This window comes from Sceloporus occidentalis, unplaced genomic scaffold, assembly GCF_023333645.1.
Source record: "Sceloporus occidentalis isolate IW3139 unplaced genomic scaffold, rSceOcc1.0.p SCAF_5, whole genome shotgun sequence".
Taxonomy (NCBI): Eukaryota; Metazoa; Chordata; class Lepidosauria; order Squamata; family Phrynosomatidae; genus Sceloporus; species Sceloporus occidentalis.
In genome coordinates, this window is record NW_028316985.1 from 54,945,024 (window position 1) to 54,959,064 (window position 14,041).

Below are 14,041 nucleotides of genomic sequence, written 5' to 3' on the forward strand. Positions count from 1 at the left end.
ATGAGTCTGAGCCAGAAACCCAATTTCCAGAGCCCAGATCACTAAGGCTAAATGAAACACCTGAGATAAATGTAACCTATTTCCAAAGCAACGAGAGTGCAATTTGATAAATGTCGATAATTCCCTTATTATGCCAAATGAGTTTCAACCAAAAGGACTGCTATATGGTTGATCTTAATTTGTGAATTAAAATGATGAAGAGATCACTAAGTGATAACTATTGGAGTCATAAAGACATAGTATGCTTTTTCAAAGTGAGGGAAAGATAAATGGTTTTTGTGGTGGCGATGGTGGCGGTGGCAGTGATGGTGGTTGAGAATAGAAATATTTGATAGATATGGGAGAAATTAAGTACAATTCCTGATTCCAGTCTTGCTGTTGTTATTGTTGTGTGCCTTCATCTTATTCCCAAATTATGGCAGCCCTAGGGCAACCCTATCAGGGTTTTCTTGGCAAGTTTCTTCAAAGGGGGTTGCCACTGCCATCCTCTAAGGCTGAGAGCGTGTGACTTGCCCAAAGTCATCCACTGGGTTTTTCTTGGCTGACCTGGGATTTGAACCCTGGTCTCTCAGTGTCCTTGTCCAATGCTCAAATCATTACACCAGCCCTGCTTCAATCCACCACATATTTATTCCCACTATATCAACATTTATAGGTTTAGGACCATGGATTAACCAAAACAACATGAGGTTTGACTTTAATTGGACAAAAATCAGCCATCTGGATGCATCCTACCTCCAATACCACAAAACATTTGAATCTTCTTCTTCTTCTTGTCTTTACTTCGCGAACAAAGATTCAGGAAGGACTCATCCGTGCTTTCTACAAGCGCATTGATGATGTTGGATGTATCCGAGCCTGTGCAATGGATTTTTCTGGTGGAGTGCAGCGTGCACAGAACTGGCCTCACCCTTTAAACCAGAGGTTCAACTGCTGAAGCCTTGACAAGCATGGACAGTGGCAGTGAGGTCTTTGGGGCATAGGTTTGATTAGAGTTTCCTTCTCTTAGATGGTTGACCTTACAGGGTTAGACGAGCACCATCTGCCCGGGTTTGGGATTAGAGTTTTCCTTCTCCTAGGATGGTTGCCATAAGGCTAGAGAGCCCATCCTGCCCTTTGGCGCTCTTGGTCAGACCCTTCGGTTGTGACCTGTCTGGCATGGGAGGCCCTGCCAGTGGCTATTATACCACCGCCAGCATAGCTCACAACTTCATTAGGGTACGCAAGCCTCTCCCCCACACAGTCAGAGCATAGCTGGAGGGGAATAGGAGGCCAGAAGATGACAGTTAAGGAGAGAGGAGTCTCTTTCTTCAGGCTAGCCCTGATGGAGCTGGGACTGCCTGTTCACTCCCTCTCAGGCTGGAAGATGACAGCTAAGGAGGGAGGAGCCTCTTTCTTCAGGCTAGCCCTGAATTTGAATACGGAAATAGTAAACTATCATCTCACAATATTCCATAACATTACGTTTATTAATAAAATGAGACCATAGCATGAAGCATATTTTAGCAGGAGGCGACATTTATCCCTTGACAATGGCCTATTTTAATGGCAATCTGAGTATCTTCATAGAAGTTGGTGACTTCACTATTCCTAAACTGCCTATGAGGTTTCAGCAGCTGGTGCCTAATCCACACCAAGATTTGCTTCTTAAGTACAGTCGACTCATATGTTACACAAGAAAGCTTTTCTGCGACCCTTAATATGATTTTCTTATCTAACCTGGAACCCAAGGTAGGGGAGAGGGCGCTATATGAATAGGCCACTGCAGATGATGCAGAATCCACTACAGGCACCCCATGAGGCAGCAAGGGACCAGGTGGGCATACTGAAAGGCTGGAGAGGCAGACAGGCAGAGACTGTCACCACCATGCATTTCTCCTGGTCCTTGCTGTAGGCTCCCCCTGGGGCCACTGCCACTGCCTCTTTGGGCTGTCAGGGCCTGATCCTGTTCCTCCCCTGGTGAACATGCCAAAGCAAAGAGTGGGTTGAGGAGAAAGACAGCTGATGAACAGTATGAGTGACCCACCCAGCTCCAGAGAGAGCCGGAGGAGGAGGAGGGGGGGTGACTGCCACTGTCCCCTAGGACAGCTGCACAGGCAGAGCACATAGGGCTCTCAGTCAAGGCTTGAAGCTGACAGTCTTTGCCACTGCCTTCATGCTGCACAGGCTGAGCAACATTGTGGATGTTGAAGTGGGCATGGGTGGTAGTGGTGGCAAGGGACAGAAGGGCCTCGACCCTACAGTGCCTGCTGTGACTGCTGTGCTTTGCTGGAGCAGTGGGGCTGCTGGTATCAGCAGAGCAAGTCCACTACTTCCTGGTCTCCCCACACCTCTCCAAGTTGGATGAGGTGGCAGGACCCTGCCTCTCCTTCCTCATCACCCTCTACATCCTCCATGGAGTTTGCCTCTCCAAGCTCACCCACAACGACTTCTGCCATGTGGACTGGCTGCTGGCATGGCATAGAAGGCAGGGTCTTCATGTATAAATGGAACCACATAATACACAGGCATCCCATATAAATAATTAAAATGTGCTGCTTCTTTAGATAAAAAAAACATGGACACTTTTAGAATAGGCTAGAATAAATCCTTCCATTATAATTAATAGTGCAGATTACATTGTACAATGCTACTAAAGTAGGAGGAGGCATTGTGAAAAGCTCATCTCAGTTGGTCTCAGAATAGAGGCAAGTTACTTCACGGTCAAGATTTGTTTATATTTGATTACCTGCTGAAATCAAGTAGATTCATTTCTGTTATAGCAGTTTTAAGAGCACTGTACTAAATCCTGATTTCCTACAATTGGCTGGTGAAGTGCTACAAGAGACTTGTTACACTCTTTCTTAAATTAAGATAAAACCTCTGGCCAAGGGTCACTTGGTATTCTTAAGTGGTTGATACTAGAATAAAGACTCAACATCAAGAGGCATAGAGCTAAGTAGTACAAAGCTCCTTCAACCTACTCTTTTTCTCATCTTAATTTGTCTCTGTTCTTGTTGTCATGACAGTAGGTGCGTATTTTTCTTTCTGCTATGCTACTCATCATTGTTGTTGTGTGCTTTCCAGTCATTTTCAACTTATGGTGACCCTAAGGTGAACCTAGCATGGAGTTTTCTTGGTAACATTTGTTCAGAGAGGGTTTGCCTTTGCAAAACCTGAGGCTGAGAGGACGTGACATGCTCACAGAGGTCTACATGGCTGAGCAGGAATCCGAACCCTAGTTTCCAAAATCATAATCCAACACTCAAAGCACCACACCATGCTGGCTCATTATGCTACTCATAAAAGACAACAAAACATGAGAAAGTGGGGCTCATAATGCACTGTGAAGAACTCTCATATGGTGAGTGCTGCACGAAACCAGAAATTTAGGGAAAGGATTCCAAGAAAGATTTTTTTGGAAAGGGCAGCGACTTTACCATACCTCCCCTCAGTATACCACATCAGTTTGACAACATTGACACAGCCATGTAGATGCATCTTCTCCAACTGCACAAATAACCCAAGCGCATGTGTGGGGTTGCACTGTATGTTAACAGCCACTGATAAAACTGCATGGAGTCCAAGGGTCCTTTCACAGTACACATCTATATTGCTATATTCCACTCAATTGCCATGGCAACATCCTATGGAATTGTAGGATTTGCAGTTTAGGGAGAGCCATAGAACTTCACCAAATTACTAGCCCTAGGATCCCAAAGGATGTTACCATGGCAGTTAAAGTGGAACGATGACACCTAAATATGTAGTGAAAATGCCTCTAGAGATATACACCAGAATCCCTTGCAATGTCACAGAAGTGGGTGAGGTGCCTCTCAAAAGCATGTGAAACCTGTATTTGCCTTCAGTGCAAACTACACAGCCCATACTGAATGTACAATCAACTGTACAAACAGGAAGACATCCTTCTACACTACAGAGTTCAACCACTGGTTTATCTAGCGCCATCTTGTTAACACTGACTGATCTCAAGCCTTTGGGTTTTCAGATTGCCATTTTCCCAATGACAGGGCTGACAGGGATTAAACCTGAAATTTTTTACATCACAAAATATGTGCTCTTCCATAGAAACATGGCTATTTTTCCCAAAAGGAATGGGTGAAAGTATAAATCCTGTACCACCTAGGAACTGGACAGATCAGATGTGCCATAAGATTATATTCAGTTTTCACATACTTGATAAAGACACTTCAGGCAGGCAGCCACATGGAAAGCTGCTTGAAACACAAGTGCAGGCAACTACGTACATCAAAACACTTGTTTGAAGTGGCTGCATGCAAGGTTCAGATATTTCTATATTGAAAAAACATATTTCCAATGTGCATTGGCATGGTTGGTATTGCTTTAAATGCATATACAGTACTCAAGATGAAACTAATTCATGGTTCTGCAAGGCACCAAGTCCCATCTGATCTTGGAAGCTAAGCTGGGTCACGCCTGGTTAGTACTTGGATGGGAGACTGCCAACATATCTTGGGTGCTGTAGGTTATATTTAAAAGGAAGGAACTGGCAAAATCACCTCAAGATTTCTTGCCTTAAAAAAACCTGTGAAATTCATGAGGTCATGATAAGTTGACAGGCAACTTGAAGGCACATACTGTACTGTACTGTACTGAATCCCCCAAGAACTGGTTCATGGCTGGTTCAACTCATGTGATCACTATATCATATCAGCTGCACTGGTTGCCAGTGTGTTTCTTTGGCCTAATATAAGAGTTGGTTTTAAGGTTTAGAACCATAAATTATTTGGGGTCAAGGGTTTCTTGACACACTGCTTTCAACCATGTTAGTTTACTTGTACTGTAATATCAGCAATGGGGAATGCGTTGACCCATGACTCACCCATGTCTGAGAGTAGTCAAGTTGGTGGGTATAAGGGAAAGGATCTTTCCTACAATGGTCCCATGTCTCTGAAATGCACTACCAACTGAGGTCTATTACATCCCACCACCACAAGCCTTCAGGGAAGTACTCCAGCTTATTTATTTCCCAGAATTCTCCTGAATTGTAATTTGTTTGTTTGTTTGTTTGTTTTTACAAAACTGCTGATGGCTTTGACTAAGTTGTTCTTTGATTTGTATTAATTCAATGAAACATCTGTTTCACTACTGTTCCTGATTTTATTAATTTTGAGATACATTGTTGTGGGTTCTTATTATTTGGTAAGCTGCTATGGAAAGGTTGTATAACCTAACAGGCAACCTAAAAATACTATAAATGAAGTAAGAGACAAATTGGTTGCATTTCAAATGACCATTAACAGAACAGCTTGCATTTGGGCCTTGGCAGCCATCCCAGCTCTTATCTTGACAATAACATTACCTTTGATTGCTCCAATTATTTTTTATTATTTTTTTTATTTTAACAAAATGCTTTATGCTTAAATTTAGCACAGGATGTGAATATTTTCTCTGCCCAAGCTTTTCCAGGAAATATCAATGTTTCTTTCTTGGAGGCAAAAACCACTGACACATTACTTGCGTTAACATGGGTGCCTACACCTCGTGAACTAAACCACAGGGGCTGTGACAAAAAGGTGAGTTCACAACTCTTAGGGTTAGCTGTGAGAAATGAGACTCTTTTCCACAGGGGAGGGGGGAAAACCCTTTTTTGCTTGTGTGGAAGATGAAAGCGACCCATGGATAAACATCAATTAAAGACAACTAGAGAACGTGTGTGTATATACACCTCTGACTAATGCAGCAAGAAATGCAAAATGCCCCCAGAGACTTTGCAAGCAAGGGGAAATGATGTCATGGTTTCCATAGCTAATCTAGCATTTCTCTGGAGTTGAGCACAGTTTGTGATTAATTTGTCACATTCAAGTGCAAATTAAGATTTGAAATTTTTGAAAGCTGTTTGTAATCAAAGCTGCCCTCTGTGAAAGAGTGCTTCTCTTTGTTTACAGCTAATCATACACAAACAGAGAGCGAAAGAGAGTGCTGTCATCAGTTATCTCTCTGAATTTTGCCGTGCATTTGAGAGGAAATGCCAAACGACATGTTACATCTCTGCTATTTAGTTGGGAGAAATTGTGTCTGATTAAAGATCCCAATAAAGCATCATTTCTATTGGTAGACTGCAATGTTTCTTTCAATCTATTAGCTCAAAATGAGACTGATAATTGACTAATAGCAGACTTGCCCAGTTAAACTCAAGAAATTGCAATAGACTTTTAATTATTTATTAGCTGACAGTGTATGAAGGACAGTATATGAAGAAAGTCGCATACCGGTTTTGGAATTTTAAATACCGCATTTCTCTTCAGTAGTGTGAATAGTAACAGCTATTCATGGCATTTTCCTGTACATTAAAATTAGTGGCAGAAGCATGGATTAGCTATACAATAGCTGCTGCCCAACCATGAGGTTGTGCAGTAGGATCCCACCATTACAATTAAAATCCTGCTTCTATTCCACTATTTAAGAACAGTGTGATAATCGCTTTTGTCTAAACATAGATGCGTACAATGTGCTTGCCTGCATGTGAACACACATATGACCATCTAACTACACTACAGAGTCAAGTCCCCATGAGAGGAGCTTCATGCATGGAAAGCACTGGAGAAAGAGGGAGTGTGATCTTAGCTGCTTCCTCATTATGTCTGCAATGATAATCTGTTGCTCCAAAGGATTGAGAGGGGAGACCACTGAGAACAGTATGCGAAGTGGTATGTGGAGAAAATCACTTCCATCTTCTTCCCAGAAGAAGATTATTTTGGAATTCAGCTCTTCTGCAAACGGGACCCCATCTTGTCTAGGAAGTAACCCCCTGGAGTAAACTCTGTTATATCTATGTATCCATTACTGATTGTTGTTGTTGTCTGCATTCAAGTCATTCCTGATCTATGGTGACCCTAAGGCAAATCTTGGTAAGATTTGGGTTTTCTTGGCAATATTTTTTCAGAGGGGATTTGCCATTGCCTATTCTGAGACTGAGTAAATGTGACTTGCCCAAAGTTATTCCATGAGTTTCCATGGCTGAACAGAGATCTGAACCTTTATCTATATAGATAAAATGGAAAGGCACTTCAAGGCTTTGTAATTACACTGTTTTGAAATATTTTTGTATGGTGCATGTTATCGTTTGTATTCCTCAAAGATAATTTAATGGTAATATAAGATATTCTTAACACTTCATCATATTACATAAACCACCCTTCAACTGAGCCATAAGAGGCAGCCAAGTATTAAAATACAGAGAAAAATCACCCTCAGTAAGCAAGAAGAAAGCTGTAATCACTTACAAGGAAAATGAAAATTTTGTGATGGCATGGGGTCCTCACAAGTTCTAGTGTAGTTGTAAAAGCAGAAATGTGTTTCCCTTATGGGAAATAATGTTGCTTTTGCTTTTCGAGAAACTACCTCTCAAACAAAATAAAATCAATGCCAAGTAAGAATCTTTATATATCATGTTTATGGATGACATCAGAGTTGTCTCACACATCAATGTACATAACTTGATTACTCAACACTTGATGACTCACTTGCAAAGCATTGTGATTGAGGTGATGTTCAGCTAAAGAACTGATGCTGTATTCATCAAGGAATGAATGAGCATGAACAAGCAGCCCATAATCTTTGTGAATTGTTGGTTGTATCTCAGAATTGCTTGTCTACCTTCTCAATACAAAGTTCTACTCCCTCTGAAAGACAAATTGAGAATGGTTCCTGTTCCTAGCTGTGTGCCTGGAGATTCAGCTAATATCTATAGCTACAAATGCCTTTTGTCAGCTGTGCAGAGCTAGAAATGTGTGACATGGACTTGCATGCCTTGATATCCTAAAGGTTAGAGATTTTATAATGCACTCTATGAATGGCCTTGAAGATTATCCTGTAATCACAGCTGGTTGAGAATATGACTGCTAGCTCATTAATGATGGCCACAAAAAGCACATTATATATGTGGAGAAAGAACTGCATTAGCTTCTAGTTTGTTTCCAAATGCAATTATAAGTGTTGGTCCTAACATTTGAAGTCTAGATTATATCTCCAGGAACAACTGAATCGGCTTGGATTTTTATAATATGCTAAGATCATCAAGACCAGCCCTGCATTAAGTTCCCCCACTATTTGAGGTCAAGTTAATTGGCACAAAAAGCAGTGTCTTTTGGGTTACGGAACCAATTTTATGGTACACTTTCCTGCAATTACATCCATTTGGTCTGTTTGCTCCAAGAAATAAGTAAAGACTGTTATATTTCAAAAAATATAATTATAAACTATGACTCCTACTGAATGATTGGTTGATTGTATAGATTGTTTATGCTTTATTATCTTAAGCATGTGCTTGTATTGATATGTGTGCATGTTTTGTTGATTTTCTGTATTTGTAAGTTATCCTAAGGTCTTTTTGAAAGCAGGTAGCAACATAAAAGTGAGTCCTATTCGTAGAGTAGACTCATTAAATCAGTTGTTGAATTGTTGATCAATGGGTGTTGATTTAGTGAGTCTACTCTAGTTGAGATTAGCAATAGGATTTAAGCCAGTGTGTTCTGCTTGTGAATTTGCACATTTTTATTGGCATATCTGAAGCTAACGTGTCAATAAAAGGATACACTGAGCAAGTGTGCAGCCATGCAACAAAGAGGGAATAGACACTAAAAGGATAAGCACATCTCATCAAGGTGCTGGGATAGCTAAACTCCAAAGCCACAACACTAAGTCATATACCCAAGTATCTATTCATTTTGCTTAAAGCGTCACACACTGTGTTCAAATCACTTCGAAGATCCTGGACAACATTTTCTATACTTCTAGTATCCTTCAGAATTTCAATACTCTGGGTATATGGGTTGAAATATACAGAAAAGGGACGATTGATTGATTTGGCAAAGTCCCTGAAACAAAAGAAAAATAAAAGAGAATTAACTCATATTTTTTGCACCACCAGATAAGAGAAAATTAGATTTGGGAGTTGTTTTTTAAGGGTCAGGAGAAAAAACTTGCCTCATCTTCTCTTTGGCTTCTTCAAAACTTTCTGATACAAAGTAAGCTTCCTGGAAAGTTGTGATAAGGCATTCTTGCAAGCAGGTTGTCTTTGGATCAAATGTTTTCACATTAGCTTTATCAGACAGAGCATGCTGCAAAATACACCACATCGACAGTTAAATTATAACATGGAATTCTCAAGTGTTTCTAAGCACCCAGCCTTACTAGCAAATATGCTCTCACACCATTGCTAGTCTTACACAGTTTAGCCAGAGTGCTCTTTCATCACAAATAGGATTGATGAATTGTTACTCAAAAATCTATTTGTCCCTCTAAGATCTCCCCCATCCCCAATGATTACATTGTTAAAAACCAATCAGAGATATGTCTCCCTTATATGCAGAAGTGGCTGAAAAAATTATCAGTTTATCCAGAGCAGTAGCAATACATGTTCACAGCCATATGAGTAAAATTTCAATCCCACCAATGTCATTCACAAAATCTGTGTCATTTGTCTCATAGCCAATATCACATCATATTGATGCATTTAGGTCTAGAAGTGACAGATAACCACTGCATAATTTTTAATTGTGTTTGGATAAAAGAGGTTGCCCTTTAACCAAGAACATTCCAAACATGCTGAAAGGGAAGGACTACACAAACTGATATATACAGATGTAGAAAGGAAAGGGATAACCATGCAGATATTTAGAGAAGTAGTGTTGGATCAGCTTCTTTATTTGTTAGATCATCCTCTACCTGACGGAAAGAGAAATATCCTCTAGATATATGTTCACCAGCAGTGGCCTGTGGTCTGAGCCACAGGGGGAAGTTGCACCTTATCCCACCACTACAAGAAAAGGTTATGCACACACACACATCAACTCAGAGCATGGGCTGCTGGTGATATTGAACTGGAATGGCCAAATAAAGCACTTGCAGCAAGTATTTTATCTCATTTTGCAGAACAACATAGGAATTGAGTAGCACATAGATAACTGAGAATGTTTTGGATTTCTGTGGTGTGAGATTTACTTGCTAATCATGGCCCAGCCAATTGCCATCTTCACAGAAATTGGTTGCCTCATGCTAGTTCTTGAAAATAATACCGACCAGAAGCATCCTTTAAAAAAATATGCCAACCCCTCTCCCTACAGAATATCTCAGACAGCTGAAATGGGAACGACAGTGACTGTGCAGATGGTAGAAAAGTCAGCTTGTATCCAACAAGGCACAATATACAGTACATCTTCATTCCTACAAGGTAGCAGTACATGCAGCAAAGAAAGTCTTCTTCTCCGCATATATTGTATCTGCAAATTCACTTCCAACTGAACGATTCAGGAGGTGAAGTGTTTAAACTCAGGCATTGTACTTCGTAAATTTATATGGGAGGGTTAAAAAACCCGAGTTAGGTTAAAGACGATGCCGGATGAAGTGAAAAGAGGCGGAATGGGGCTACCAAATCTTAAAATTTATTTTTATTCATGTTGTTTTGATTGGTTAATTGACTGGTTTAAGTTAGAGAACAGAGAGATTTTGAATTTGGAGTCAGCTGATTTGATTTATGGTATACATGCGTATCTCTTTTATGACAAAACAAAGGTAAATAAGGTGTTTTTGAACCACTTTATAAGAAAACCGTTAATTAAAGCTTGGCTCAAATTTAAACAACTAATTTATAATAAACTGCTATATTGGGTTTCAATTAACAAAGCTTTTCATAAAAATGATTTAATACATACTAAGATTTGGCTAACTTATAAAGATATGATTAAATTTGATCCTGTAACTAATAGCTACAATTTCAAATCACAAGAGGAAATGTGTACAGAAGGGTTTTCATTAATTTGGTTTTTGTTCCGTCAGATTAGAGAAAGATATATTTGTGATAATAAACTATTTGGTATTTATTTGGAGCCACAAGAATTTGATAAGATTATATTTGCAGACAGCCCCCCAAAAATTCACTTTTTTACAAATTTCTGTTGAAAATTGAAACGTATGAGGACTATGTGAAGCCATCCATGATCAAGTGAGCTCAAGACCTAAATGAGGCCTTACCCCTGGATCAGTGGGAAAAAACATGGACACATAGACTAAACCATACAATTTGTGTGGAGATTAAAGAAAATTATTACAAAATGCAAAACCATTGGTATCTCACGCCCACAAAATTAGCCAAAATATATAAAAAGAACAATCCGGTATGTTGGATATGTGAGAAAGCTCCAGGTTCTTTTTTCCACATGTGGTGGAATTGTGAAGTTGCTAAAAAATATTGGACCCAAATTCATGTAAAGATTCAAAAAAAATTAGGTTGTCAATTTAGGTTAGATCTGAAATGTTATTTATTAACTATGATATCTGACGCACATTTAGAAGCTAAATATGGTGTACTTTTGTTTGACATGATTGCAGCAGCTTGGATAGTCTTCGCTTCAAAATGGAAAGAAAGAAGCAATCTGACATGGAATGATTGGTTGTTGAAATTATTGTCTTACCTTGAAATGGACAAACTTACATGCTTGATTAGGGATAAAGATTGGAATAAAAGGAAGAAAAGTTGGATACCTTTAATTGAATTTATAACAGCTGAAGGCATAGTAAGCAATTTTATCTGGTAGTCCAATAATATAAAGGTCAGCCACAGAGAGTGGAGGTAGAAATTAATTATGTTTCATGACAGAGTATTATTTCTTTGTTGTTAAGAAAACAAGATAGTAAATTTATTTCAACAGGAATGTACACGGCAAATAGATTTTAGAATTCAACTGTTATGCATTAATGGGTGTTAGCTTTGTATAACAAGCTCAGACTATTGAACCTTCTAAGGAGGCTTACATGTGTGTTGTTTTGGTATTGTTTTGTCTTTTTTGTATATCAATGTGTGGATTTGTGGATTTGTTATATGTGGATTTTTAACCAATAAAAATTAATTAAAAAAACAAAAACAAAGGTAAAGCAATTTTTTTTAATATTGGCACTGATTGGCATGCTTTACAGCTACACCACCTAAAGTTTTCCTGATACAAAACATGAAGACTTCTTGAGAAATTCAGTGTTCTCTACCTACATAGGAACCTGTGGCTTCACAAAGGAAGGAGACATACTGGATTCCAAGGAAACATCTTCTTTGAATTGCAAATGGACATTAAATTTCCTTGAATTTGAATATCTACCAGTGACATCTGTTTGTCTGATGAAGAAGCCAGTGTGACTTCAAAAGCATGTAATTGTGCATTTTGGTTAGCTCAGTAAAGGTATCATTGTTTGGATGTTATTGGATTTGCTATATGACCAACACAGCTACCCCTAGATGTTTTTCAGTTTTCCCTATAGTATGAGTAAATTATGAGTGAGTCCTAACAATACAATGACTCATGCACAAAATGCTTTAAGTGGGGGGAAAGAGAAGTGTTAAAGTGCCAAAATATTTGTGCATCTAAAAGAAATGTTTAATAGTGAATTCAAATGTGACAGCAACACTAAAGAGCTAACCATTCATCAACCATGACAGGTGCCTGTCCTCTACATAAATCACATCTGCAAAAACATATTTAATTTTTTTCCCTATAGGATGATTTCACTAAACTAGGTATGTATTCCTTGATTTGGTGCAGAACAGAAAATCAAAAATGGACAGAGGCAACTAGTACAGTGGAAAGTGAGGACAATCATGGCTCTTACTTTGAGTTCAAGCTTTGAAACTGATGCACTTGTCTCAAAGCAAAATCCTGCTTCCAAGCCCTTTTCTCCAGCACATTACTATCTACTAAACTTGACTGGATCTGATAGGCCTCCAAGGAGGACCTTAAAGCAAGAAAAGTTTCAGTGGTCCTTCAAGTAACTTGCTCAAAAATTATTTGCAGCTTTAAAAGTCCAAACCACCACTTTGAATTGGTCTTAGAAATGCATACACGGTCAATTCACTGACACCGAGCACACTACACTGTTTACTCTTGATGTTAATAGTGCATTGGCAAATTTTATACCTTGGTTATTTCTTTATGTAGTGTTTCCACTTACTGTGTTGTCTTACTGTATTTATTGTTTTAATTTGTATCATAAACTGCCCTGGAACAAATATATTATGAAAGGCAGTATATACATGTGTCAAACAAATAAACAAATGTAGAAGTGGCTGGAGTCCCAGGTCTATATTGCCCAGAAAGCACAATCAAATTTCATTTTTACCTAATTGGCAAAATGATTAGTACAAAGACACTGAATTTCTAAGCTAGTGTAACACTGTCAAGAGATGTAAAAGGGATTTGGATTGCAATGGTTTTATGACTTCAGAGAACACTTGAATTTTACGTGCTGTTATATTTTTCCATTGCTAGGCACAAATATAGTGTCTCACAAGTGTTTTCAGCATTATAGACTGCTGTAAAGTTTGCACAGGGATACCACAAAAAAACAGAGGGGTATAGAACAAGCAAATTTTACTTAACATGATATAGCTCTGGCTTTAAACAGTTTATCTCAAAATGGCTGTTATTCTAAATTTCAGTTCTCTGTTGGTGAATCCAGGAGCCAGGGCTCCCCAAGATATTTTTCTTTCTGAAGAACAAGATGATGTCCCCTCTCATTCTAAATATTTATTTAATGCTAGTGATAAAGTACTATTTGCAACTGTGGGGAATTTGTGGAGTACTCAGCTTTCTTCTTCATTACCCTGCTGCCACTCTCCAGCATCTGATGCCTAGTCTGACCAAAGACTTTATCACACCAACTTTCATTGTCACCACAGCTGTGTTATTCTAAGAAAGCAGAAACATACCAGTTTGGGAGCATTCATTATCGTACTTCTCTGTAATAGTGCACAGTTGCTGCTTTGGTGATCTATGGTCCACAAGGCCTCTATAACACCAGATTCCTGCCCCATGTCCTCCCCAGCATGCCTTTTGGATTTATTTTTTTATTTTTATTTTTAACTCAAGAAAGCAATTATGCCAATATTTTGTGATAAAAAGGGGGGGAATAGAAAAGGAAAGGAAAACATCCTTCTTGGGAATAGGAAGGAGTGGGCAGAAGAGGAGAATCATGCCCATGGATGCAACTTGACTGCCAGCATATTGGAACTGCAGTGGAAGGGACCTATCAC

The 14,041-nt window shown here is 39.1% G+C and overlaps 1 protein-coding gene across 2 annotated transcripts in view; it reads right to left on the minus strand.

The window, feature by feature from the left end:
• Positions 1-8,665: 8,665 nt before the first annotated feature.
• TPH2 (tryptophan hydroxylase 2) overlaps positions 8,666-14,041 on the minus strand; it is a 93,212-nt gene continuing 87,836 nt past the window's right edge. For both annotated transcript variants that reach the window (XM_089526814.1, XM_089526816.1), the window contains 2 exons: positions 8,950-9,083; positions 8,666-8,840 (listed from right to left, as the gene is read on the minus strand). In XM_089526814.1, coding sequence (XP_089382940.1) covers positions 8,666-8,840; positions 8,950-9,083 — 309 coding nt within the window. The remainder of the gene's footprint in view (positions 8,841-8,949; positions 9,084-14,041) is intronic.